General features: G+C 37.2%; 1 protein-coding gene across 2 annotated transcripts; it reads right to left on the bottom strand.

The window, feature by feature from the left end:
• Positions 1 to 637: 637 nt before the first annotated feature.
• Positions 638 to 27,276, bottom strand: LOC130703048 (N-acetylneuraminate 9-O-acetyltransferase-like). 2 transcript variants are annotated; one of them, XM_059495317.1, is made up of 4 exons: positions 27,144 to 27,276; positions 22,181 to 22,329; positions 14,162 to 14,477; positions 638 to 899 (listed from the first exon to the last, which is right to left on the bottom strand). In XM_059495317.1, the coding sequence occupies exons 1-4, from the start codon at positions 27,183 to 27,185 to the stop codon at positions 891 to 893; spliced, it is 516 nt and encodes a 171-aa protein (XP_059351300.1). In that variant the 5' UTR covers positions 27,186 to 27,276; the 3' UTR covers positions 638 to 890. The 2 variants fall into 2 exon arrangements, with proteins under 2 accessions (XP_059351300.1, XP_057380652.1); XM_057524669.2 differs by lacking the exons at positions 14,162 to 14,477; positions 22,181 to 22,329; positions 27,144 to 27,276 and adding exons at positions 2,623 to 2,833; positions 2,890 to 3,067.
• Positions 27,277 to 27,937: the final 661 nt, after the last annotated feature.

Here is a 27,937-nt window from a genome sequence, read left to right as displayed (position 1 = left end):
AAATGACAACTCATGCACACATACAGTCTGATATAAGTCGAAGTCTTGGGCGAGAACCTACTAACATAAGTATTAATATAACCATAACTTGGAAAGGAATGAAACATGGATCCTTCGTCTCGGCAACGTGACAAGAACTTTAACTATGGACAAGAAATATGGCTTAGAACACCGTAATCGTAGTACACGTCAATTGTTAATAGAGATACCTAGGAGTAGAAGTACAGGAGATCAGTAGAGCGATTATTCTTGGATCAGAGGACACAAGTTCACGAGGCAAGAAATGAACGTGTGGTCGGTAGTGTTAGAAACGTGGGGTTTGAGGCAGACGAAACATAATTGCGGTTGGGGTAAGGGATATTAGGGTTAAACAGCAATTTAGTAAGGCGATGTGATTGGTCTGCGTTTTCGTCACTGCTAGGCTTGGGTGGTAGGTTCTAAAGATGGAGTTTTCACCGGAAGAGAATGATTGGAGGAATATCTGCCTGACGTGTGCGGGTAGAAAGTATAAAAAAAAACCTTTTCTTTAAGAAATCTACAAAAGCTACAAAAGCTACAAACAAATACAGCGAAAAAAAAGTGTCATTTCTGATAAAATAAATCATTGAAATACTAAAAAACACTCCTTGAAATCATGTACTACCTACACCGTTTTATTATCAAGTATTTAAATAGAACTTCTTATGCTACCGTACAATTTTATGTTACAAAAATCATTATACAGAAGTTGAGTCGCCAAAGATAGAGCTGTATAACCAGTATGTATAAAATCTTTACAGGTAGTGTACTGAAGTGAGAAGTCTCCGACAGTTTCACGTTGCGAATGAACAGCACACCCACGAATGTATTCTACGGCGAATTGGTTGCTTGAATCCCATATGCGAATACCGCTATATACCCTAAAAGGAAACATAAATTATCTGTTTAAAGCAATGTGTAAAGTAAACAGTAAACAAAATTAGTTGAAGTGTTTTCTTCATATTTTGTCAAGAAAATGCTAAACACTTTGTGAAGAAAAAGGACTAATACTTCATTTCTATTTATAAATTATCCGAAGATCACTGCTATTGCGCCCCGAGAAAAATAATTTAAAAAAAAAAAACCCCTCTTATCTCACTTTTTCGCAAACCTAATACTATGAAAATCACGCTCCCGTTTTCTTAGTTCTATTCTATGACCACGGTGTTTTGTTTTTGGCTTTTTTTTAAGGAGGGAGTGAGGATGGTACCTTTGGAGACCAAGGGCAGTAACCTTGGGAGGATAGTGTGTGAATAAATTACTAGCCCTTTTCTTTATAAATGTGTTTTATTTTATGAACAGTATGTAAAGAATACGCGATAGACAAAATTTGTTAACTGTTTTCTTTGCGCCTTTTTGGGAAGGAAAGCCACAAAAAAGAGTTCAGTTTGCCGATCAAAGCAGAGTCATAGAAACCTGGTGGCTCCACGCTGTGCTGTAAATGCCACAAGGGTCTGCGGTGACTTTTGGCTAAAATTTCACCGATTTTGTGGGCGGAGCTGGCAGCGTTAAAGAGCCATCTGTTGACTAGATCTAGAGATATCCTCACATCCTGAAGTAAACAAAATACCTGCAGAAAGGTCTAGTGGATAGCACCCCCGAATGCAATGCGGGAGACCCGAGTTCGAATATAGTCGCTGTATTTTCTTATCCTAACGTATGCTAGCCACGCGCTGCGCTAGGTTCTACTTTCCACTGTTTTTCCACTCATTTCAATTCTGTATTAATAATATATTACGTCATTTTATATTAGTATTACATCTATTACGCCTCTCTGACAATTTAGTTTTTTGCGCAAGAAGTATTGCGCGCTGACAGGCCGTTATTATAGTAGGCCATGCTTGAAAGACGGTTTGGGGTATTACGCCCCTCTGGCAATTTATTTTTAGGCCCAGGAGGTATTGCGCGCTGACAGGCCGTTATTAAGTAAATTTGGCGTATTTTAAATTGAAAGATACGCTTGACTTGGCCATCCGACTACTCTAAGTACAAACTGCTGGAGGGGTGTTCTACGGCTACTGATTCCATTTCAACTTCCCCCTCGTTTGGCGGGTCTGCTATGATTGGCTGTCGAAATTTTGGCAGGACATAGCTCATTGGTTGGGACCGTGTAGTACTCCACCAAAACCGGTAGGTTCGCTATTTAACTGCCAGAATTTGGCTACAAGTCACCGCAAACCGGTGACTTGTGGCATTTACAACACAGCGTGGAGCAACCCGGTTTCTATGACTCTGATCAAAGGGTTGGAATTTGCAGGAACAATCTGGCAATGTCTGGTGTGGAATAAGGTGATCGGCAACGGAGAGGTGGGGCCAAATTACTGATGGACACGATTTTCTTTACCGCTTTGTTTACAATATTTCAGCAAAACTCATATGCTATCACGTGTATTATTCGTCGATTAAAGCAGCTTCCGTTTTGGGAAACCCTTTTTCAGTTGCGTCCTTCCCCTACCCTCGTGATTTTGTCTTGCAGGCTATAAAAAAATCTGTCTAACCATAAATTCTACTACTAAATAAAACGAAAATATGCTACTGCTTCTATACAATCATTTTGTTACTTTTGATGCATTTCGAATATGTCAAGCGGAGCTATGTTTTTACTTCAATATTTGTCGAATATCCTTATTGTAATGGTAGATTTTGTCGGAAAATATTTCGTCATGTTTCGGATCAATTGTCGGATATTGGTGCAACCATATGATCTGGCTACTATTACCAAATTGACCTAAGATTGAGCTGAGTTCCTTTAATTTGCTTAAGTATAGCAGATAGTCGCCGCCGTTATTTTTCAACATGTGATGTAACTCCATACCTTTAAAAAAATCATATAGGTCATTTACAAAACATTTGGGCTGTTGAGCTACATACTTAGGACAATCATGAATGGACGTCTAGTTTGCGGCGAAGCCCATAGTCTCAAAGTATCTGTTACGTTATCTGTGATGAGAGGACGCCAATAAAACGACACCCGTATTCCGAGGATGTCACTGATGAAATTCACATCCTCATGGATCATGTCTGGCATTGGGTCTGGTTTCGTCTTCATATCATAATCGGGAATCAACTGAAAATAATTGGAACGTAGGAGAGGTTGGAGACAACTGAAATGCTAAACATATTTCTTGTCCCGCGAGTAAAGTATTGATCACATTCAAACAAGCAATACTCGATTGTGTAGCAATAGCAAATTAGCGAAGCTACACAACAATCTTTTTTTTTGGCGGCATTGCACAAAAATCAAATGAGTAAACAGCCATTAACAATGTTGACAAAACAGACACCATTAATAATGTTAAAAAGAAATCGCGTTGTCGAGTGAATCTTGGCTCTCGACCTCATGTTATTTGTATCGATGATAGAATACCGTTGTTTTTTGTAGCCGGGTTTAACATCGGGTTAAAAAAAAGGTCACAAACTACGATCACAAACTTCGATCACATTGTTTTATATCTAGTTTAGCCTGGTAATTGCTGGCCTTAGAGGCCCCCAGAATTTTTTTCCTGTAATTCTTTACATATTTAAGATTCAGCAGTTAGGCTACTTCCGCAGGTAAAATATTAGTCGTAGTTCAAAAACAAAAAACGATATTTACCTTGCGACAGTGGGAATGACTGTGCGCTGTAGAAAATGATTACCAATTTTAATTATTATGCAATTCCAGTTTTAGGAAAAAAAGAATATTTGGTAACACTTCTTATTTTATACAACATTACCTAAATACTGTAGGTAGTTTTAACTACATGTCAATTAGTTTATATATGATTTTTGGATTTCAAAATTTTTTGGGTTGTTCTTACTGCGGAAACGAAACCACAAAAGAATCATGAAATACCCCTTTGTTGTTTGATTTAAAAAATAATAAGCTGATTTGCAAATTAATAAAAATTATTTTCTGAATTTTTGTTCCCTTTTTCTCGTTTAAAGTTGGTTTTCAGCTGGGGATCGCCCAAGTTTTACTTGCGAACTTCTAAGTACCGAAAACTGCTGCCACGACACACGAACAATTTGTTTTTTGGAGCTTCTTTTAACTATCGCGCCAATAGTTTCAAGTAGTTAGCCGGTCGTTATACTGGAAATATATACATAGGGGAGGTAGGGCATGGTTGGAACAAAAAACTCATTTTTGTTCCCCACGATTACAAAAATCGTCCAACTAAGCTAAAAAAAATATATAGATTTGTAGCCAATTATCTCAGCTACATAAAAATAATTTTTTTGAGGGGGTTCGGCACAGGTAAACCTCTCTTATGGGCAAAAAATTGTAGGTGCCTCAAGATGTTCCAATTGCCAATCCTCTGGGCAATTGAAACGTGGGTTTTCCCTTAAGGAAGCTCCCATTTTTATGAAGAAACCAAAATGACGATGTCTCAGCATCTGGGATACGTATTTTGATGAAATTTTTACAGTAATACAAACAATTTTAATCTTTATTTTTTGAGATACTTTATAACTTTCTGTAGTAACTAAAAATTATTTGATGAATTTAGGTAGTTTCGGCTAATACGCTGCATAGGGCTATAACACCGTTGCCAGACTACAGTAAGGGGGACTCGCATACGGAAATCGCATTGGAAAACGGTGTTCCAATTGCCCCTAGCAGGGGTCTTTACGGAGTTTTAATGTTTATAGGATATAGAAACGAGCTAGGAAAAAAATAATGTGATCAGCTTATAGAAAAATGAATTAGGAATGATTTAAGACCTTTTTTTATAATTTCGTCTATCGTTTAAGGGGTTAAACAGAAAAAGTCGTCTAGGCAAAAACTACAAATGGGCCGTAAAAAAATTTTTTTGGGGATAACTCGAAAACTTTTAGAGTCTAAAGCTTCTAATTTTTTCTAAAAATAACCAATCCTAATTCCTATTATCTCAAATTTTTTGAACAAAATCCCTATCATACTTCGAGTGGTATAATTTTTGTTTCAATTGCCTAGCATTCCAATTGTAGTCTACCTCCCCTATTATCAATACATTCAAACCCTCCACACTATTCATTAGTTTTATCAAGGAAAAACTATCTAGCAATCTGAAAAAACCATACAAAAATGATAAAAAAAATACAAAAAATGTGATTCTTTTAGTTAACCAAAGGAATAACGAAACGAAACCAAACAAAAGAAAAAAATAGAAGAATAGCGAAACGAGTTTGATAAGAACACAAGCGAACAACACAGTTGATTTTGGGCTCACATTTGGGCTCACATCCCAAATATCCGAATAAATACGGCTATTTAATTTGATGAACTCAACGTAAATTGATTACTAGAAGTTTAAAACAAAAATTAGGCTTGTAAAATAAAAATAACAATTTATGAAAAGTTTAAAAAAATTTGTAATTAATTATTCAAAGATTTTGTTTTAAAGTTAATTCTATAATTATGTAATTGGGGAAATTTAATTTATATAATTTTAAGTTCCCATATTTAATGTACTTTTTCTTACAGCGTGCTGCTAACACTACTTAACATATAAGCGTGGGGTGTCAACTCGAAAAAGTATTCGTGCATCCCACATTTTTAAGGAAAAAAAATACAGAAAATAAAGTATACATCATTATGTAAAATGCATGACTATCGTGCTCATCATATTCAAATTAAAATTCAATTCAATTCAAATTAAAATAAATTCAAATGAGGGCATTTATGATCTTAATAGAATCGGATTAAGAGAGAAGAACTGTATTGGGAAACAAGAATTGTCGTTCAAGTGGCTCGACCTGGATCTATAAGGTGTTGACCTTGTATTACCCAGCTGATTTTTCAAAGTACAAAAAAAAAAAAAAAAAGAAGAAGTCACCTCAGGCCATTAGGACAAACGCCCCTTCAGACCTTTTTCAGCTTTCAAAGTGACAACATGTCGTCTTCTTCTAGTATTTCGTCGAGTATTTCAAGATCCGATTCCGACTCGAGGGCAGCAAGCTACCGTCATCGCAGCTTGCGCGGTTACCCACGGGCCGAGAAAGGAAAGAGGGACGTGGAACGAGAGTTGGACCGTCGGGGAAGACGCCGAGACCGAAGCGAGAGTCGCAGTCGCTCGCGTAGCCGATCGATCGTACGTGGTCGAGAGATCTCAGCTGGCTTGACGCACCGTCGCAATCGTTACCGAAACCGGAGTCCCTCATCCGATCACGCCCGCAGTAGCAGCCGCTCGGTCGATCGCTCTCGCAACCAACGCAAAGTGACAGCCCCGCCTGAGAGGATCGAGTCGGATTTGGAAGTAGGAAGTGCCGGAAACCTTTCCCGTGCTCAGGAGCAAGAACCCCTTCTCCCGAAGGGCTTTCAGCTCGACAAAGCTCGTTCCAAGGAGCTTCGAAGCTGGATGACTTCAACTCTAAAACCGGCGGAGTCCAGGCAGCTACGAGAGAATTTCGTGCCTTGCTTTGAAAAAAGTTCCTTCGACTTGCAGGTCCCGAAGCTGGACCCTTCGATGGCACGTAGACTCAAGGAAGTAAGAGGAGGGGAAGCTAGCAAGGCGGAGGCTAAAGAGAAGGCCCTCGTGGCCTCTCAGTATAAAATTTTAGATATTGCCAAACCGCTGCTGTATTTGTGGGGAAGCGCCACTTCTGATGCAGCCGCTATCGACCCGCTTCTTGTCAGCGCAGCAGAATCAGCTCTGCAGTTATGGGGCCATGCCTTCCACAATATCACGGCCCAGAGGAGAGAAAATGTGCTGCGCCAGACTGACCCCCGGTTCGAATCCTTGCTATCCGAATCGGGTCGATTTAAACCAAAAGAATGTGCACTTCTTTTCGGCCGTACTTTCCTCAGGAGTATGGTTAGAGACGCTTCGGATGACCAAAAACTTAAATCTCTAGGTCAACCTGGGGGAAGGCGGTCGAATCCCGCTTCGTCCTATAGGCCCAGCAGAACCAGCGGTTTCAAACGTGGCTCGAGGAGCGGGAGATCAGGATCCGGATTTAACTTGCAAGGCAGCTTCAACAAACGAGGCTCGAAACCCAGCTCGTACAACCGCGGTTCCAGGTTAGTTTCTCCGGTTGTATATACTTTATCAACTACTGTGTCGCCGCCGATATCAGGTAACGTTGTTGGTGGGAGGGTGCGAGATTTCGCTTCCTTTTGGCTATCGCTTACAGCCGATAGGTGGATTCTGGATTCGGTTTCTTTAGGAGTAAAGATTCCCTTTATCAATTTACCGTCTCAGTCTACCACCGGTGTTAATATGCGTTTCAGTCCAGAAACGAGGGCAACCTGTGAGGCGGAGGTAACATCCCTTTTGGCAAAAGGAGCCGTGGAAAGGATCCCGTTAGATTACATGGGCTTTGTGAGCGGTATTTTTGTTATTCCTAAAAGCTCGGGCGGTTATAGACCGATTATTAATTTAAAAAACCTTAATAAATTTGTGCAACAGTTTCATTTTAAAATGGAAGGCGTAAGTGTGATGAAAGGATTGATAAGGAAGGGAGACTTTTTTACGAAGATCGATCTCCAAGACGCGTACCTTACCGTTCCCATCCACCCAGACCACAAAAAGTTTTTGCAATTTATGTGGGAAGGGTCGCTTTTCCAGTTTTCTTGCCTTTGCTTCGGGCTTTCGTCTGCCCCTTGGACATTCACTAAAATTTTGAAACCGGTGGCGGCTTTTTTGAGGAGAAAAGGAATTAGGATTGTAGTTTATTTAGATGATTTTCTTATATTGAATCAGTCCAAGGAGGGGGCGGAGCGCGATTTTGTTTTGGCGGTAGAATTGCTACAGAAATGTGGGTTTTTGGTCAATTGGGAAAAATCGCTAAGCACGGCCGAGCAGGTGCGAGAATTTTTAGGCCTCGTGGTGGACTCAAACAAATTAGCTCTCTCCCTCCTACCCAAAAAGGTGCGTCAGATTGTTGAGATGTGTCGCAAGGCTAGCGCCGCTAGCTCCGTCTCTTTGAGAGAGCTGGCGAAGATTTTGGGTAATCTAGCCTGGGCAATACAAGCGATTCCCTTTGCCCAGGGCCACTACAGGTGTGTCCAAAGACAGTTTTTGAAGGAATCGGCACGATTCAAGGGGGATTTAGCGGCAGAAATTAGATTGGACGAAGAATCGATTTCTGATCTAGATTGGTGGGCGTCCAATGTGGAAAGATCCAACGGTAGACCGCTTTCGACTCTAGAGCCCGACTTAATCATTTTTTCAGACGCGTCCCGCTCAGGGTGGGGCGCAGTCTTGAACGACGCCACAGCGAAAGGGCCATGGACAGAGCATGACCGATACCGCCACATCAACGAGCTAGAGCTGATGGCGGCCCTTTATGCTCTGAAATCCTTTACAGAACTAGCTTCACGGGTATCGGTGCGGTTGATGATGGACAACATCACGGCGGTTCACTATGTGAACAAGTCAGGCGGCTCGAGGTCTGAGGGCTTATGTCGAATAAGTGCGCAGATCGTGGCGTGGTGTGAGCCGCGCGCGATCACTATTAACGCTGTGTATCTTCCCGGTGCGCAAAATGTAATTGCAGATCGGCTATCAAGAGCGCCTCTGGACTCGAGCGATTGGAAACTCAACCCGAAATTGTTCAACAACCTGAGAGCTCGCTGGAGCCTAAGGGTAGACCTGTTCGCTTCGGCTTGGAACAGCCAGCTAGGACAGTTTGTCAGCTGGGGCCGTCAGCCGGGCGCACTGACGGTAGACGCGTTCACCATCGGCTGGGCCGGTATAGACGCATACGCATTCCCGCCGTTTTGTCTGATTCAGAGGTGTCTGATGAAGATAATGAAGGAGCGGGCGGAGCTGACATTAGTGACTCCACATTGGCCAGCCCAACCATGGTTCCCGTCGCTATTGGAACTGGCTTGCGAGCCGGCGGTGATTCTTCCGAAAGAGAAGCTGCTGTGGGGACCGATGGGCCAGCTACACCCGCTGTCGGAGTCACTGCTGCTAATCGCCTGGAGATTGTCAGGGGACGACTTGAAGGCAGCGGACTTTCGGACGGCGTGGTCGAGCTTCTCTTGGGGGGAGCCCGTAGGACCACATCAGCTACTTACCAGTCGGCATGGAAAAGTTGGCACAGTTGGTGTGTTCGAGAAGACGTTGATCCCGTGTCTCCACCTCTAGCTAAGGTATTACAATTCTTATCATCGTTGGTAGACGAAGGGAAAGCGTATAGGACGATAAATGTCGCCCGTTCGATGCTATCTTCGACGTTGGGCAGGATCGACGACGTCGACATCGGCAAACACCCTCTCGTGGTGAAGCTCATGAAGGGAGCGTATAACCGGAAACCCCCGAGCCCAAAGTATACAGGATTTTGGGATGTAAATCTCGTGGTAAACTACTTAATATCTTTAGGGCCTAACAGCGAGCTGTCGTTTTCAGGTTTGTCGAAGAAATTGGCCGTCCTATTAGCCCTCTCAACTCTATGCAGAGTGTCTGAGCTGGCTAGCATCGTCAAGGATTCTATCGCAATCGAAGATAATCAAGTAAGGTTCGCCTTAACCAAACCAAGAAAGTCGCAACGAGCTTCCCCGCTACAAGTCCTCTCGTTAAGGAGATTGCAACCCGTTACGCTGGCTTGTCCAGTTGAGACGCTAAAGGACTACATTTCAGCGTCTGAAGGGTTTCGCGTAGGAAAGAAATCGAACTTGCTGCTGTTGGCGCTACGTCCTCCTCACTGTTCAATAGGCGCCTCAACGGTAGCGCGGTGGATAAAGTCGGTTTTGTCTGAGGCGGGGGTGGACACGGCTGTCTATTCCGCCCATTCGACGAGGGGTGCTTCCGCGTCTAACGCGGTTGGTTTGGGAGTACCAACGGATGTTATTTTATCCGCTGGGTGCTGGAATTCGGAATCGACGTTCACGCGTTTTTACCGTCGCCCGGCTGCGGACGCATCGGTAGCGAATGCTGGCAGGGAATCTGTTAGGCTCTCGGTCCAGGGTTTGTGCTTTGAAGTCACCTTATAGATCCAGGTCGAGCCACTTGAACGACAATTAGATAATTGTTCGAGGTCGCTAACTAGCGACTGATGGACAATTGAGATTGTCGTACAAGTGGCGAGACCTGGATCTATAGTAATTTCCCACCCACCGTCCCAACCAGCTCTCTAATGCTTTTTCTCTCTCTCTTTTCATTTATAGTTTCCGGAGAGGAAATGGTGGAAGTGGCAGAAACCAGCCATCGTCCACTTAGGCATCAGACTGGTCAACCAATTTAGACCGAATTCCTGCAAGTTGATTACATGGATTGTGTTTATTCCTTCCTTATTTTGAAAGCCTCATAGGTCTGAAGGGGCGTTTGTCCTAATGGCCTGAGGTGACTTCTTCTTTTGTTTTTTTTTTGTACTTTGAAAAATCAGCTGGGTAATACAAGGTCAACACCTTATAGATCCAGGTCTCGCCACTTGTACGACAATCTCAATTGTCCATCAGTCGCTAGTTAGCGACCTCGAACAATTATCTAATTAGGCAAGAATTTGTGGTTTTCCTACGTAATTTTGATAGTTACACTGAACTAATATGGCTTAAAACTGTAATACGTAATAGATATGCAGGTCAAAAACTCCTTTACATTAAGGCTGATCGTTTCGTCCTTTGCTAAACCTCATTGTAGTTTAATATTTGCTACTCATTCCGTCTTGTTTTTAAAAAAGAAGTAAAATTGATTGAAGAAGAGGACATTCAAGTATAGGAATTGTGGAATTTGTTGAAAGAGAACCTGATAGTCCTGTCAGCCAATATAGAGTAAAAGACTGAATTCGGACACAGGCCCGGCCCCTGCTAATTTCGAATAAAGAGGTTCTATTAGGACATCTAATAGGCGAATTAGGGGCTAGTGAAAAGAGAGTCTGAGGTTTAATCTTCAGAAACTGTAGATTAATTTTGTGTTTTATTAATTCATTCAGAGAATTTATGTAGTTTGGGAGATGTTCGCCTACATGTCTAATAAAATCTCAGAAAAGTAAAAAAGTTTCTGCCCGCATTTTGGGGTTTCATTCAAATATTATTTATAAATAGAAGTTTTAACTGTAACAGTTATTGAGCTTAGAGTTAAAGCACTAACCTCGAGATTACGGGGACTATAGTTCAAGCCATACAGCGTTTAAAACTAAATACCTATTTTGCAAAATGCTAGGAAACTACCATATAGCAGTAAACATATGCTGACGAAGAAAAAATTGCTAAATTAATTTTTCCTTTTTCAGCAGTTTTTCCTACCAGCTTGCGATTCAAAAATATAGCACGAAATGCGTTAATAAACCAGGAATGAAAAAAATGACTAAAACTTGTCCCCGAATATTATCGATGCATCAAACCTTTGCTTTGCATTCCAATTTTTAGGACAGAGCCATGGTCCTCTTTAACGCTTATAAATGGTATAACTCGCCATAAAAATTTTAATCACCGATTACCTGAATAATTTCACATAATATCACATAATTTTTATGAAATATTCAACAGCCATGTAGAGGAAACTTAAACAAATCTATTGATCTCCGTATTTGTTGATATTGTGTTAGTTAAGTTGACTAGCGATTCAACCATCATCTCACAAAATGTGCTAAAATGTCCAGAATAATTTACAAATAAGGATTTCGTGTAAAATATTGGTATTGAACCATCGACCTTCAAGTTAACAATAAAACATCTTACGACTGGCTAATAGAAAAGAATAGAACGTCATTCATATGTAGTGTGCTGTCCCAAATTAGCGTCACGGGAGCTCATATAAAAATCATAAAAATGGCAATCACCAATTAGCTGAATATTATCACATGATTTTAATAAAATATTCAACAGCCATGTAGAGAAAACATGAATCTATTGATCGCAATATTTGTCGATATTGCGTTAGTTTAAGGTGTCTTTAGTGGTTTAAAAATATCTCACCAAATATGGAAAAATTCAAAATGAGGAAATTGGACTTTTACTGTATTGCTTTTACGGTATAAAAACATCCTCCTACGTGCTGGCAATCCAACGTCTTACGACTATGCCATTGTTAACACATTTTGGTGGAAAAGCATAACATGTCATTTAGTATGTAGTCTGCTGCCCCAGATTTGCATCACGGTAGCTTATGTAAAAATCATTAGGATTGCAATCACCGGTTAGCTAAATATTATCACATGATTTTCATGGCAAATTCAACAGCCATGTAGAGCAAACTTAAACGAATCTCTTGATACCAGTATTGGTTGATATTGCATTTATGTAAGGTGTCTTTGGTGATTGTACGAAATCCCACAAAATGTGATAAAAAATAAATAATAAAGAAAAGGTAACAGACATGATACCCAAATGGTATTGAACCAATAACTTTTGACTTAGTAGGTACTCCAACACCGTACGTATAGGCCACTGTTGAACAAAGCCTACCATGTTATTTAGTTTATGGCCCTGCTGTCTCAAATTAGCGTCACGGGAGCTTATGTAAAAAAACGTGGAAATTGCAATCACAGGTTATACGTATGTTGTAAGTTGACTAAGGTGACGAATAAACAGAATTTAGGCGAACCCAGCGATGACAGTATTATTTGGAAAAATGTTAGCTTTGGAAGATAAAAGGAATTCAGAATCTTTGTTGCAAAAAGTAAGAAATCCATATGGTTCAAAAAGTAGCCTAAGCTGAAACCATAAATATTACGTCACTATATAAGTTTCAACCACCGACTCTCGAATTTGCAGGCCAAAGCTTTATGGCTGTGCTATTAATATGTTATAGATTTTCGTGTACAACTTATCCATATCTATATAGTCTGCTGCCCAGATTTAGTGTCATGGGAGCTTATGGAAAAGTAGAGTAAAATCAGCCACCAATTAGATGAATATTGTATGTCTGCAGTAGGAACAAATTTAGCCGCATTGTTAAGAAACAGCCTAGGAACATTATTACGGCGATATTGGTTAGGATAGTGTAAGTTGAAAACGATTTTTGTTTTGTTAACCGAACCGAAAGTGTATTTCGGACAATACGACACGTTTGCGAGAATTTCAATGCTTTTTTCTCGAAAATTCCCATCACATTTATTTTTTTGTTCTTTACCGACGAAGCTATGACCTATTGGCTACTTAAAGAGAGAAGTGTAGAATTTAAAAAATCAATATTTTATGTTTGGGGTGAGTTTGGTTGGTTATCGAAAACATAAATTTCGCAATATTTTCCTGTTGCACCCCTCGGTGTCTTAAGCTATTTGATTCAGAATTAAAAACTTAATCGACTGAATGAATCAGTTTTGAAAAATAATACTGTCCCGAGTTAGCATAAATGTCTAACGAATTAAATTAACGGCTTTAAACACATTCCCCATAAGAAAGACTGTCAGCCCAAACGCTGTCCAAATTCGCTCTTTTACCCTTATTCCGCTCTTTTACCCCCTATTGTTTTTTCTACAATTGCTGAAGTACAAGATGCTATTGTGAGGGCGGTCATGTTTATGCCTGCAATGTAAGCCGAAATTTAAGCTATTCAACACCAGAAATGATTTCATCAAAAGACGAATTTACGTAAAATCTCAGCCAAAAATAAGAGCTGGTAATAGTATTAAGAATTTTCACAGAACTTGACGACACTGAAAAAAGAATACCCCAAAACCAAGCCAAACGGTCGATCAGCCAGACTTCATATACGTCCTCTCGTTTTTCAGAGAAAAATAGGTTCAGGGTAATTGAAATCAGCAGACTGGAGAAGCTGTATTGCCGATCAGCAAATCCATCACTGTTAAAACGAATAACCATTTTTCGGGTTTTGGCACCGAAAATTTTGTAAACCATCGAATTACTCGAAAGGGCAACGAAAATTTGAACGTAGATGCCAAAAAAAATTATGGTTTATGCTACGAATACCGATTCACTACTAAACTTTATGAATTGAAATACCGGAATAAACTCCTGAACAACAACAGGAAAAATAATTTGTGAATTTGGAAACTTGTAACACTTATAGCGAAACAAACACATAAACACACAGGGTATTATAATACCCTGAAATAATAACCATAAAAATTTTATTGTGTACATCCAATTTTTTTAGCCACTTGCAGGAAAGCCTAAAATATTTTTAAAAAATAAATGACCCTAATTCCTGTTATCTCAAATTTTTTGAACTAAATCCCTCTCATACTTCGACTGATCAAATTTTTGTTTCAATTGCCTAGTTTTCCATTTACGCCCACCCTCCTCTACATTAGAAAGTTGTGGTTTTCTTACCTTTAAAAAATTGAAAAACTGCTGTCGAATTCTTGAATCTCCCATAAAAACAAAGTGTAGCTCGTTTGAAACACTTCTATATGTGTTTTTTTTTTTTATTCTACAATAATCTCGATAGCAGTGCTGGTTATTGATGGCATCTAGACAAAGTACTGTGTGTTCTGCGTTGTACTGCAGCAGCTTGCATGCACTCTGCCGGTAGATTTTTGAACACGAAGGAGGAGTATTTGAGAAGAATTTTTCCCATTTTGAATAGTTCCATTCTTGTTGCTCTAGTAGATTGTCTACGCAGAGCGGGAGGTGCTTTTTTGACGATCTGTAAATAATACCACAAAATCAGTTGTTTTATTTCAGATAAACACTCTTTTTACAACTTTCAAACTAAAAGTCCAGGTTTTTCGAACTTAAATGGAGATCACAGCGATATTATATTTAATAACATAAGCTTTTGAACTAATAAATTTACTTAAATTGTGATATTCGAGGGTGCCAAAACCAAGTAATATTTGGTGAACACATTTTCAATTGGGTGCTGGAATTCGTCAATACTTTTGTGCCAGGAGAAGATAAGAACAAAAAGACTATTTTTTTACTATCTTTAGAAGAAATATTGCTTATAGAACCTTTTCTTCAAGAAGAGATGTACAGATAAGGAGATAATTGTCTTCTTTTATTAAGACATTACTGAAATTTTTTTAGGCCCGAAACATTTTACCCAGAAAAATATTAACACTAAGTCTCATGAAGTAGCAGGAAAACACCTCTATTCTTTTCTCCATGGTGCCTTGGCAACTATTACGCTCATCGATTTTCTAATCGCTTTTCAAAGGTTCAAACAAAAATCCGCTTTCTATCATTTTGTATTCGAGAACATAGCAAGTCATAAATTTTACAAATGCAATTCCGAAAGTGTATGCCATATCGTTAAATTATGTTTAAATTAAAAAGCTGCGTGTTGTATTCATTAAATTGCACACCTGCTAAAGATATGAAGATAATTTTTTTTGAACGAAGTCTAACACGTTGATCCATACATGATATTTGATTAATGATATTTTCTTTTATTAATTAATAATTTGTACGAACGTCGCAAAGAAAATCCAAAACATTACTGCAGAAAGCCGATTTTCAAACCATTGTTTCTTTGTTTAAAAGTCTCAACCATTTTTTGGTGTGAAAAACCCATAATAGTGTGATCAACTAGGTTAAAGCATCCCAAAATTGGTGCCGAATCGCACAACAAATAAATAAGTTTTATTAACCTACGTTTGGTGTTTCATTCACCATAACGGAAAGGAATTCCAAAAAAAATATGTCTGCGACAGAACTCGAATTCCATAATCTTGAATTGTTATTCCAGTATCCTACCACTGTGCCATGTTACATGCAAATTAATTCCCAAAAAGAGTGGTTCTTACAACTTTTCGAATCCAGAAAATATTTGTCCAATTAATGTTCTGGAGCTTATTCCGTTGTTTAAGCCCCTAAAATCTAATATATAATCGGTATTTGTAGCATAAAACATAAGTTTTTTGCATGTACTTGGAAATTTTCGTAGCCCTTACAACTAGCCTAATTCGATAGGTTACAAAATTTTCGGGGTCAAATACTCCAAAGATTGGTAACTGTTTTAACAGTGTAAGCCTCTATCTTTTGCTGCACACAATATACAACACGTTTGGCAGATTACATGAAAAGAAAGCGAAAACTATGAAGGGTAAACAAGGTGTTCCAATTTGCCCCAACTGCCCATATCATGGTTCTTCACCGAATTGTATTATTTTTTTGGTATTACAAAACAGCTAGAAAAAATAATAGCCTACTGCGAATTCGTAGAAAAATTGACGTTGAATCACAGATACTCTTTTCGAATAAAATTTTAGTATTTCATGGTGACAATCAAAGAAATGTCTGGGTGAAAACTGAAAAGTGACACCAATTAAGAACTATTTTTTTGGTAAGCCACAAATTTTTAATTTTTAAAATTTGAAAATTCTTCGAAACAATGTCCTTTTCTACATGATAGAGCTGGTACACCATCTGCCACAGCAATGATAAACAGCGCAGCATTTATTTAGGATATACGATATGATGTTTCTACACATCATTTACTATATGGTAGAGGTTTTAGCTACCTTATTTATTGATTTTTTGTTTTTGACCTCCCACGCCCTTCAACCATACTTCATTTTTCATCTTTACAACATTCAGTTTTTTACCACCATGCGACATACGCTTACGAAACCCTACTTGTTTTAACGTGCAAACAAAAAAAAATCAGCAATTAAACTACATTCTGACTTGCTTTTACATTGAAATTGACTTTCAGTCCCCCGATTGACTGAAGAAAAAAAACTTATTGTCTATTTATTTTTCTAACCACGAGGCAATAAGGTTGTCACCGTACGCCACATCGTGGTAACAAAGTGATTAATGCTGAATTAAGATTTAAGCCATGAATGAACAAGAATTTGCAATTTTTTTTACTTCTCATTCAAAGATAATAAAATTTTTGCATAATGTATGTAAGGGAGAGCGGACCCAAATTGGACATAAATCGTATTTTGTCTTTATATCTGAAAATAAATCAAATTTAGCGCTTTGAAAGGCATGATATTGTAAAGTGTACTTAAATGTATGTTTACAATTTTTTTCATTCAAATGTGTTTAGTAGTTTAGTCGTAAATACATTTTTTGAACATGAAAAAAATTGAAGGAAAAAAAATTAAGCGGAGAAAACTGGACATCCGGTGTACCACATTAGATATGATTTTTAAAACTTGAGATACTGAAGATACATGCTTTGAAAAAATAGTATGACGTTCGGGTTTCATTAAACTATTTATGTATGTGTTAAAAAAATCCTAAACTAAATTTTATTTTATCGAAATCCGGCAATGATTGATTGGGAGTGGGGGGTGGAATGGACAAAGTAGCTTGAAAAAAATGGAAATAGGAGGGGCTTGTTAAGTATCAAGTATTTATTTATTATCGATTGCCATTATCAAACGGAGATGGCAGACAACACCAGGGTTGGATTACCGCGTTAAAAAAAATACCGCGATAGTACCGCGGTATTTTTTTCCAATGGTTACCGCTACCGTTACCACTAGTAAAAATACCAAAAATCGGTAACGGTACTTTTACGCCATCTAGCGATGCGACTATTAATCTTTTCCTGTTTTTAGCAGACTGCATTTCACGAAAATATTTCAAAACGTTTTTTATTCATGTTTCCAAAGTCTCCTAGTTTCCTCAGTGTAACAGTAAAAATTGTAAGCCTAGAATTCATTATGACACCAACACTTTTTCCAACAACATTTCTTTTCCTTGTTCAGGCAAGTAATATGATCTTGTATCATGTGATTTTTAGGAAATCTAAATGTTAGTCGATTAATAAGCTTAAGAGACAACATCACAAAACACCTTTCAATTAAACATAACAAAGAAAATTTTGAAAATTTCAATTTTCTATGCAAAGAAACTGACATTAACAAGTGAAACGAATTTCAAAGTGAAACGAAGTAGTTCTTTACTGAAAACACAAGGAACTGCAGCAACATTAAAAGAAACTCAAACAAAACTATCGTAGAGTGGCAACCTACGAATTTTAGGGCTTAATTACATTAAGAGACCGAAATTTAGATTTTTCTTGTGCATGCTATGCACTCGTCTTGGAGTCAAAACAAAAGGATACTGTGAGAAGAGCGATAAGTGTTTCCTTCGAAAGAAAAAGATAAGGCTCAAAGCAAACCTAAATAAAGCAAAATGGCTCTGCAATATTGCTGACTGGTTTTAAGGGCCAGCAGTTCGTTATAATGAAATCACATCAATACAGAAGTGATTTTCCTGGAGTTTGATAGTATTTTGCAAAAAAATTTTTTACCGTTACCGTGCGTTACTTGAAAAAAAATTACCGCGGTACTTTCTGCGAAAATTGAAGTACCGCTACCGCGGTAGCGTTACTTTTTAAAAGAACCGCTTCCAACCCTGGACAACACTTTTGAACTCTCAAGTCTAGACTCTCAAGCCTTTGTTTACGATTCTCGTCCGTAACTAAACAACCTAGCCCCGTCCCCAAATATCGTTTGCGTCCGATATCACCCCCAAAACTATGTCCAGTATCTCCCAACAGAAGTTCATTTTTTAAATCGCTTATAAATCTTAAACGACCAATCCTAAAAATAAAAAAATTAACCGGGGAATTCAAAAGGGAAGAACTAACTTTTTTATTATTACGACAGTTGTTTTCAATTAGGTCGGTTTCGAGCGATATGAAAAAATGTAGAACCAAAAAAGATGAAAAAAATAGCTGTATTTTTAATTTTTGCGACAACTACACAAATAGTTTTAGTACATTTTTTTAAAGTTATGCCTGTGTGTGGAATGGAATTTCATATCACACACTATTTTTTAAAATTTCATTTCATAAATACGCTTCCTAGTTATTGCGGTTGTCCAGACCGGTACTTGTCCAGTCTGGGTCCGCTCTCCCCTACACTCTTCATCTTTTATGGCTACTTTTTCCCTACTTTTGCTACCGATTAGCAACAAAACGAAGCATGTTACTTTGACTTAGTCGCAACCATTTTGACGGAAAAACTTATTTTTTTCAAAAGTGAAAGTAAAGTGGACCGTCTACCATCTGGCTATCGTTTAAATTGGTAGACTTGTCTAACAACGACTAAAAACAAAAAAAAAGAGCCTTAGTGGAATTGAAATCTTAAATTTCTCGTTGAAAACTAAAGTTAGTTTACATTTACCCCATAGGCCTACCAGTAGGCTACGTAATTAGTTTTCTTCTAAATTTAATAATTAGATACTAATTGTACACAATAATGTGTATCTTTTTCATAACTAATCGTTCATTTAATCCAAATATTTCAAAATAACGAAAAAATGAAATATACATCAACAAATAAAAAAAAAATATAATCAATTATGTTAAAATAAAATTATGGTGGGAAGGAGCTAGAAGTGGCCTTGCAAGGCGAGAAGGAGTAATAAGAGCAGACGAAATCAAGGGGCAGGACAGAGAGTCAACACGAGACAAGCTACTGATATTACAGGAAAGAATAAAATAGCAACGGATATAAATATCCAGGTGAAGGCAGTAGGCCTGCACGTAATATTTAGGTACGTAGTGATAAAAGGAAAGGCCTTAACCAAGGCAAAACAGGCTGCAATTCCTTTACTAACCATATGATCAAAAAAAATTCTGTTGTAAGTAGAGGGATAATTTCAACAAATCGAACGGACAACCTATTTAATCTTTTTCTTAGGACGAATGTAACAAATTGAAACAAGGCAGGCGAAATTTGTTGTATACGACGATATTAAGCGATTAATCTTGAACGAAAGTGATATTAGGACAATCTCAGAAAAGTTGCATTGTGCTTAAGACGAACTCAGTCATACGGTCTCAAAGGAAACTCGCGTTTGGCTCAAAATGACAGATCAAAATGATGAGCGACAACCCCACAAACGGAGCGAACCGTGATGGCCGTAGTGGGGTGCCATTGAGCTATAGGTCACTCAGAGTGTAGGAGACAGTGCGGAGAAGTGGCAAAAGCAGACTTTGCAGGGCATCCGAGAAACTATGAAATTGGGACCAGAAAGCAAGCAGGTGGAGGGCCATTGTGATCACGTGGTTGAATTCAGTGAAGGATACTTACAGCTGCACATGGCATATGCGAAGGTCGAGCACTCAAAACAGCCGTGAGTGAGAAAAGCAACTAAATGAAAGGACACTAAGCTGCATGGAAGCTACGGAATTGGCAGACCAATCGAGAATTGCAGGAAAAGGGAAAACGCTCAAGAAAGGAAAGGAGGTACCGAGGAGAAAGAGGCGAAAAAGAAGCGAATGGATTTGGAATGACAATGGGTGGAGCGGCGCAATGAGGAGGAGAAGTTAAGACATTTAAACATTGAAGAAAAGAGAAAAATGGAAGACACATTGCTTTTAGCGGAGATGAGACTATGAAACATCTACCAGGAATGGCAGAAATAGCAGATGCTAGAGAGAGGGAGCGGTTTCAGCACACCACCATCTTAGCCTCCCAAGGAATCAAACATCCACGACAGACTACAGTAGAACGACAGTATTTGCATGGTCATCCATATATGCAAACCAATCAGCGCCCCTGATAAATAGTGGAGTTTGGCTGGACTGGTACGTGAGCAAAAATGAGAGCCAACGCGTTTAACGGGAGCCCTAAGAAATGGCCCAGTTTTGTAACAGCGTACTAGAGCTTTGTCCAGCAAGCGGCAATGCCCGACAACTAGCAACTATTAGTCCTCAATGACGTATTAGGGTCAAATGTCAAAAGAAGAATGTCGTATCTATTGCTATTTCCTTACACTTATGCAGCCGCATTGGCTGAGCCACGACAACGCTATGGAAACACGTACGTACTGGTCAACTACCACGTTCAAGAATTGTCTTCCTTGCCAACTTGCAGTCCAGGTGACCAGGCCCTGTACGAGTTTTCTTTCAGATTACAGGAAAAAGTTGCCACACCACAAGCGATGGTAGAGGCAGATAAGCTGGACTACGGCACCACCGTTGAACTAATAGTCAAGAAACTCTCACTAGAAATGAAAATGAGTTGGGCAAAACAGGCGTGGAAGATGGGGCCACAACACTCGGGGTTGATAGAATTCGACGCCTGAGTGGAAGAGCTCAAAACAAGAGAACAGCAGGTTTGACAGAACGAATGGCATCATCAGACAGAAAAATCAAGAAGAGCCGCCAATCTGAAGTCGCAGCCGAGGGCAGACCATCCAACATAGGCTGTTGCACGGATCGAAATGGCTTGATAACTTGCGCATAAGTAGGCTCGACGTAGCAAATAACGCTACTAAACGACAAAGGCAAAAGCATCTTTCAAGAAGTCTTCTCCACAATGGCAACTGATTAAGTCTTGCTAAGCAATTAACTTCAAATGAAATAATTACACAGTTACGTCTTCAAGGCTACATTTCAATACAAGGAGAAAAATCACAGAGTTAAGAAACTCAGAGTTGTTTGGAATCACAAGCCATGGGGCAGACGAATTCCAATATCTTCGCGCCCCTTTTGTGTAAGGATAAAGCAATCCAGATTCTGTGAATTACTGGCACCCTTAAAAACTTTTATGATAAGATTCAAATTTAGGCTAGTTGTTCATCATATAGAAAGCTATCATTCTTGCAAAGTACATAATTTTAAATTAAATATCTGAGGCGCAATTAATTTTAATGCTTGAAAAAATGCATTTACAGCTATTTTTAAAAATCTGGCAACCCAAAAAAACAAAAATAAAGAATGAAAAAAAAAATTAGTTAATCTGTTATTATATGTGAAACGAGGCAACAAAAGTAGATGGCCCACTTCAAAAAATTTTCGGAAATGAGACACCCCAAGCTGAGCCCAGTTTTTTAAAATGTTAAACTTTCCACGCGGTAGTAGTCGAACCACGAGTCTTTAAATTCATATTCGCATATCTTACTATCGTGCTGCTTTCATTGCGAAGTAGCCTATCATTCTCTAAGTATTCATAGGAGTGGCCTACATGGTGCCTGATATGTCTGAATATTTTCGAAGAAATTTCAGTAGAATTATAAGTATTTGATTTTATCTGTTTAATTCAATTGCCGACCATCAGTGTTCCGTGTAAATTGATTGATGAAGGTTAACAGAAGTATATCTTCTGAATGAAAACACAACTGCCTTAGCCTTGAATGTCACGAGATAGAAATAGGAGAAAACGTGCGTAATAAGAAATTTATAAAGAAGTAAAGAGTGGTAGCCTGATAAGGCTGTCACAATTTTTTTTCTGAGTGCAATGGGAATGGCCATCGGACTTTATTATGATAAATGAACCAACAACCCTTTCTTTTCGACAATTTATCTGCCTTTTTCTTTACTTATTTTTTGCAGAGTTATTCTAAACAAGTGAATTTTTTTTATGTAAATTTTTTAAGGAAGAATAATGAAAGAAAGACTTTGGCCGTTTCTTGAAAAATGCATGGTCTTACATTACTCTGGTCACGTTATCTTGAAGTGTTTCACTATGTCCACCAAAGAGTAGCAATGAAAAGCAGCAAAACTGGAAAATACTAATTAAATTCACCGTCAAACGTTGGGTTTTTCCAAAGGTTTTTCCATTGCCAAAATGTTGTGCAACCTACAAAATTAAAGAAATCAGCACTTTAAAACTATATCACTTTTATAGTATGAACTAGAAAACAAATATAAGCTTGTATCATTGCCGTTTGTGTTTCTGGTTTTTTGGGTAGTGAACAATGATGCCGATTAAACCACAGCAAATTTTAAAAAATGTAGCCCTTGAATTATCAATAATACTTCAAAAATATTTTATTAATAGCAATGCAATTTTTTATTTTGAGAAAAAAAATTAGGAAAGAGAACATAAAACGTTTTCAAAACACTGCCTATCCCCAAAATAAAATGTGTTATGCACACTTGATCTTTAGACCCGTTTACTTTATTAGTTTTACCAATAAACTTTAATTCCACACCATGCTGGGGCTAGAAAGATAAAACTAAAAAATGAAAGCTAGAATCAAAACCCTTTTGTAAAATAGAACTCGTCTTAGAAATTTTTCTTATCTTTTAAATAAAAAAAAATTCTTTTAATAATTTTTTAATTCATTCTTGAAAACATACTAAGCAACAGTATCTGTAAATTTAATCATATTAAAAAGTTATGGTTCACTGATATGATGTTCTAGAAAACACAAATTTCCGTCGAAATTTCTTTTTATTTAACAACTTATATTCTTTTTCCTATAAATGTTACAAGCTTCATATTTCTGTGACTAACAGTTGTTATATAAGGTTAAACTCTTCAGAAATTTTTTTGTATGGGTTGAATAAAAGTCCCGCTAAAAAAGGTCGTCCATATTTTCGGAGCTAATAAATCTACAAAGATATCTAGATTAAAGTAGACAATTGTATTATTTTTCTAGACATTTTTCGAGAGTATCTATTTTTGAAAAATATGCCTTTTTCACGGAATATTATCTAAATCTAAAATAAAATTTCTTATTTCTTATTTCATGGTATGTTATGGTATACTGTATGTAGTTGAAACTGAATAGTAGTTAGTTAATGTAGGAAATGTATTGGTATTAGAGCCACGCTTATAATTTTTTGCAGTGTTGATTTTGTAAGGCCGCTTACATTCAAATTAAAAAGTATTTTCACATAAACGTTAATATGCTTATTTTTTCACATATATTTGCAAAGGTGAACCCTAAATCCTTAGTGCCATTTCTTAAGATCAATTCAACTGTGCCACTATTATTGTTCTGTAATAAACCTTGAAGTTTTACTGAAATTGATGGTACACAGTGTCTGATAGAATATTTTTCTGGAAATTTGTAAAGAATTTGAAATATTTCATTTCATGTGTAAAAACATAACCGTGGCGTAAGTGTGGTTCTAAGCAAAAAAACAAATTTTTTTTTACTTCAACTTGCATTCTCACAAATCTCATAGTGCCAATCCAGTTCATCATAATTAATGCTTCTTGTATTTTTCAACTTATAAGTAAGTAAACTAAACTCAAGTTGGAAGGCCCATTTTTTATTTTTTGCATGCAAAGCGTTTTGGAAAAAATTTTTGATGCAAAAGAATTTATTTGCAGATTCCAAACTAATTTTTTAAACCTACATATTAAATAGTTCACAAATTTTTGTTTATTCTGTTAACTTAATACTTACAGAAACCTAAAATTTGATTGCAGTGGCTTTGAAAGTCATTGAATAGAAGTAAGAACAAAAGCAATCATGATCACTATTACAAATAAGAACGATTTTTGGAGTGAAAAACCCTCATAGTGTTCTAACAGATAATACGTTTAAGCCCCCTAAACTCAGTGCGAAGTTGCACAGAATTAAAAGGATTTTTATTTACCAAAATTTGGAGGTTCACATCCCAAAACGTATTAGAGTTTTAAAAAATTATAAAGTTAAAAGCGATAGCGCTCGAACTGCAGATACTACGAACGATATTTAAGTGCCTTGTCGCTGTGCCACATTGGATTAATTTATACCGTAAATATCTATTCATAATATAGATTCAATAGCGTTGGATGGTAAAAAAATATTTAGAAATTTTTCAAAAGATTTGGCATCGATGATTCATGCAACTTTATTTGGTGAAATACATAATTCTCAATTGATTTAAATTAGTATAATTAAAAAAGTATTAATGAAAATGAATATGTGAAAAGGAGATTCGATAAATTTCTTAGAATTTAAATTATAACGTAATACATACAAGTAGGTATTATAAAGCTTATCTTATGCATTTATTCGGATGTTTGGGATACAATTGGCTAAACAAAAACAATACCCTGAAAAATTCTAGGCTTGGTTCGTCTAACTTTCTAATTTTAAAAATTATTCGGAATTTCTTCATATGTTGAAATTCCTAAAATTTAATGTTGAATCAGTATTTAGGAAACTTTGTAGCATAAGCTACAAATTTTTTTGCACCTAATCAAACATTTTCGTAGCCCTAGCGAGTAACTCAATGGGCTACAAAATTTTAGAGCTATAAACACCGCAAAGATTGGTAATTTTTTAAATAGCGAATTAAATTTTTTAAAATAATGGGCGGCCGCATAACGAGAGTTTCTGTGGTTTGGGAAAAATTGAGGCCCAAGGGTGTACACGCTTTTTTTTCTTACTTTCTCCGAAAAACAATAACAGTGGTCCTCGGAGAGATTATTTAGGTGAATGAGCTACTAACCCATTCGCAAATAAATTGACGGCTATTTTTTGGCAATATGTAAAGAAAACGCGCTAGACAAATTTTGTTTACCGGTTTTTAAATATATCACTTTTTAGACAGTACGTCTTCCTCTGATAATGTAAGTAAAAGGTTGCCACCGTAAAATACTTAAATTAATGCAAAAAACCAAGCTTTGATTTTTATTTTCATAATTGGTCTACTTAAAATTCTAAACAAATAAAAATAAAGGTTTTGCTTTTAACTAGAGTTTGAATCTTTTATTTTTTTTTAAATCCCATACAATTTTTAGTAAGTGTAAATCAGCTACCAAACTTCACGGAAGAAATGCAACCATTTTTATTGGGAAAGAGCAGCACCTATTTCTATCAAAACCGCTGACGTCTTCAAAGTAAAATCAGCAGTGATCAGCCGAATACAACTTTATTTGAATCATCATTTGCATAAGCTTTTCAATGAGCTTAAACATTTTTTTTCTTTTGAGGCTTCTCACTGCACACTGCAGTTTTGCATAATATTTTCCAGTCATATGCGGAAGTCCCCCCCCCATCTTAACGGTGAACGTCAACACAGAACCCATGCCGAGAGTAAGGTAATAAATTAATTTAAAATTGAGTTTAACAATTATGGTGGTGCAATAACTTATAATCCTTCTCAAAAACTAATCAGAAGATGAGAGATGCTTTTTTGTCCTAGGAATAACGGGATTGGCATTAAACCCTCCACCAACAAGTTTTTCTTGTTGATAACCCAGCAAGAGGTGGTGATGGAGTTTTTATAATGCCAGCTCTGCAAGTCCCAGGGAAACAAGTAGAGGAGAGAGGGGATGGTTAGAACAAAAAACTAATTTTTGTTCCCTACAAATAGAAAAATTGTCCAACTAAGTAAAAAAAATATATAGATTTGTAGCCTGTTATCTAAGCTACGTAACAATTTTTTTTTTTTGGGGGGGGGGGAGGGGGTGGGTTCGGCACAGTTGAACAGCTGTTATGGGTGAAAAACTGGAGGTCCTTCAAATGTTTCATTTGCCAATCCTTTTGGGCAATTGCAACAGGTCGTCTGAGCAGTTGAAACGTGGGTTTTCCCATAATGAAGCTCCCGTTTTTAAGATGAAACTAAAATGACGATATCTCAGAATATGAGATACGTATTTCGATGAAATTTTACTGCAATATAAAAAACTTATTCTACATTTTTAAAGATATTTTAGATCTTCCTGTTGCAACTAAATATTATTTTATGAATTTTGGTAATTTTCTAAATTAGCTTCATAATAAGTCACTAAAATAGGAAAACGGTTGCTAGTATGAAGGCTAAACTTTTATAATAGCATACATTGTGTGTTAAGATATATATCCTAATTGTTATTAATGAAAATAATGGATTTTTACTAATTAATTAGTTTAAGTAACATAACGTTGCTTAAAAAAAACCTTTTTGGAATAACTCGAAAACTTTTTGAGTCTAAGACCTTAAATTTTTTCTAAAAATAAACATCCCTATTTCGTGATATCTCAAATTTTTAAAACTAAATCTCTGTGATACTTCGAGTGGTAGAATTTTTGTTTCAATAGCCTAGCGTTCCAACTGGGCCCACCCGCTTCTATGTCCCATTTTCTAATTAATTCTTGAGAAATATTATGTGTTATTTTACATGCTAGTACACCACCCAACAATTTTAATTCAATTTTAAATCAAATGATTACCTTGCTTTCGGTAAGGGTTCTGTGTAAACGTTACTTTTCCGGTGGAAAACTGCGTATACGACGGGAAAAGATTCTGAGCACTGTGCTGTGTGAAACTTCTATAATAACCAAAGCGATTGGAATCAATTTCAACCAGTGATTTTCAAAAACGAAAATCGTTCGGTCGTAGAAATCAGCCCCGATTGGCTCCAATCGCGTTCCCCGTTCAGAAAAAAGCTAATCGGAGAAATACTTCGTCAACCGTGACGAAGGTGCGCAAAATCAGGATTTGTCTTTGATTTTGATTTTTGAACCTGATTTGATACTTGATTTTGATTTTAGAAACAAAAGGGTTAAAGTAAATCTGATTTTTAATTCTGCTGGAATCGTGATTTTTATTCCGTATGAAAGAAATTTAAATTTAGTATGATTCGATCGATCACTGAAATCAGGCGTCACATAACTAATACGATAAACATAAAAATTAATCAGAATAATAATGAAAAAATGGTTAAAATAATTTTTTTTTACTTACGGGAAGCAAAATAGAATTCGAATGCCCTGTTGAGACGTGCATATTTTGCGCAAAAGCAAGCAAAGCTCCTAAGCACTGAAACCTGAAACCACAGTTGATATTATAGTACCAAAATCGCAATAGGTCAAGTGGTACCCAAATCCACGCTTAGAATGTATAGTAGCCTTTTATATTTGGTATTTTCATATCCAAATATCAACGGTTCAATTGTTAGAGGAAAGAGGTTGAATCACGGGAGAGAGAGCTGAGACAGTCGCGGCTGAAAGTTTTTTTTACGTGTAGCTAAAAAGCTCGCCTTTTTAGGGAGAATGGGGTGAATTGGGACACGTTTTGTTTTGTGGCGATAATTTCGACATGAATACTCGATTTTCTTTTTAATTGTGTTAATATATTTCCAGCTTCTTCATTTACCTCCATATTTTTTTCCAGATTTTCAGAAGAAATTATGGACCTTCTACATATTTTTAAAGTTTAGAAAAATTTGAGGGAGGAGCCTGTGGTGTTGGGTGAATTGGAACATCAGGCTGCGTGATGTGGGACAGCCTCAGCTTATAATTATAAAATACATTTACAAAATTGTAATAAATAAGTAGGGTACTACTAAATAAACTCTTTATTTGAGAAAAGTTTTAATTGTTATTCAGATGTAAAGGAATAATTTTCATTATAGCATAAGAAATGCCTTATACACAGATAGTGAAAAAATGAAGGGGCCGGGCTTAGGATATCGATAACTAAAATCGATTATTGGTTGCTAAGATCTGTGAAAAAAAATCTTAGGTGACGTAAGTAAC

The sequence above is a fragment of the Daphnia carinata genome, chromosome 5 (genome assembly GCF_022539665.2).
Source record: "Daphnia carinata strain CSIRO-1 chromosome 5, CSIRO_AGI_Dcar_HiC_V3, whole genome shotgun sequence".
Classification (NCBI taxonomy): domain Eukaryota; kingdom Metazoa; phylum Arthropoda; class Branchiopoda; order Diplostraca; family Daphniidae; genus Daphnia; species Daphnia carinata.
Note: the sequence above shows the minus strand (reverse complement) of the source record. Positions and strands in the feature narration are given on the sequence as shown.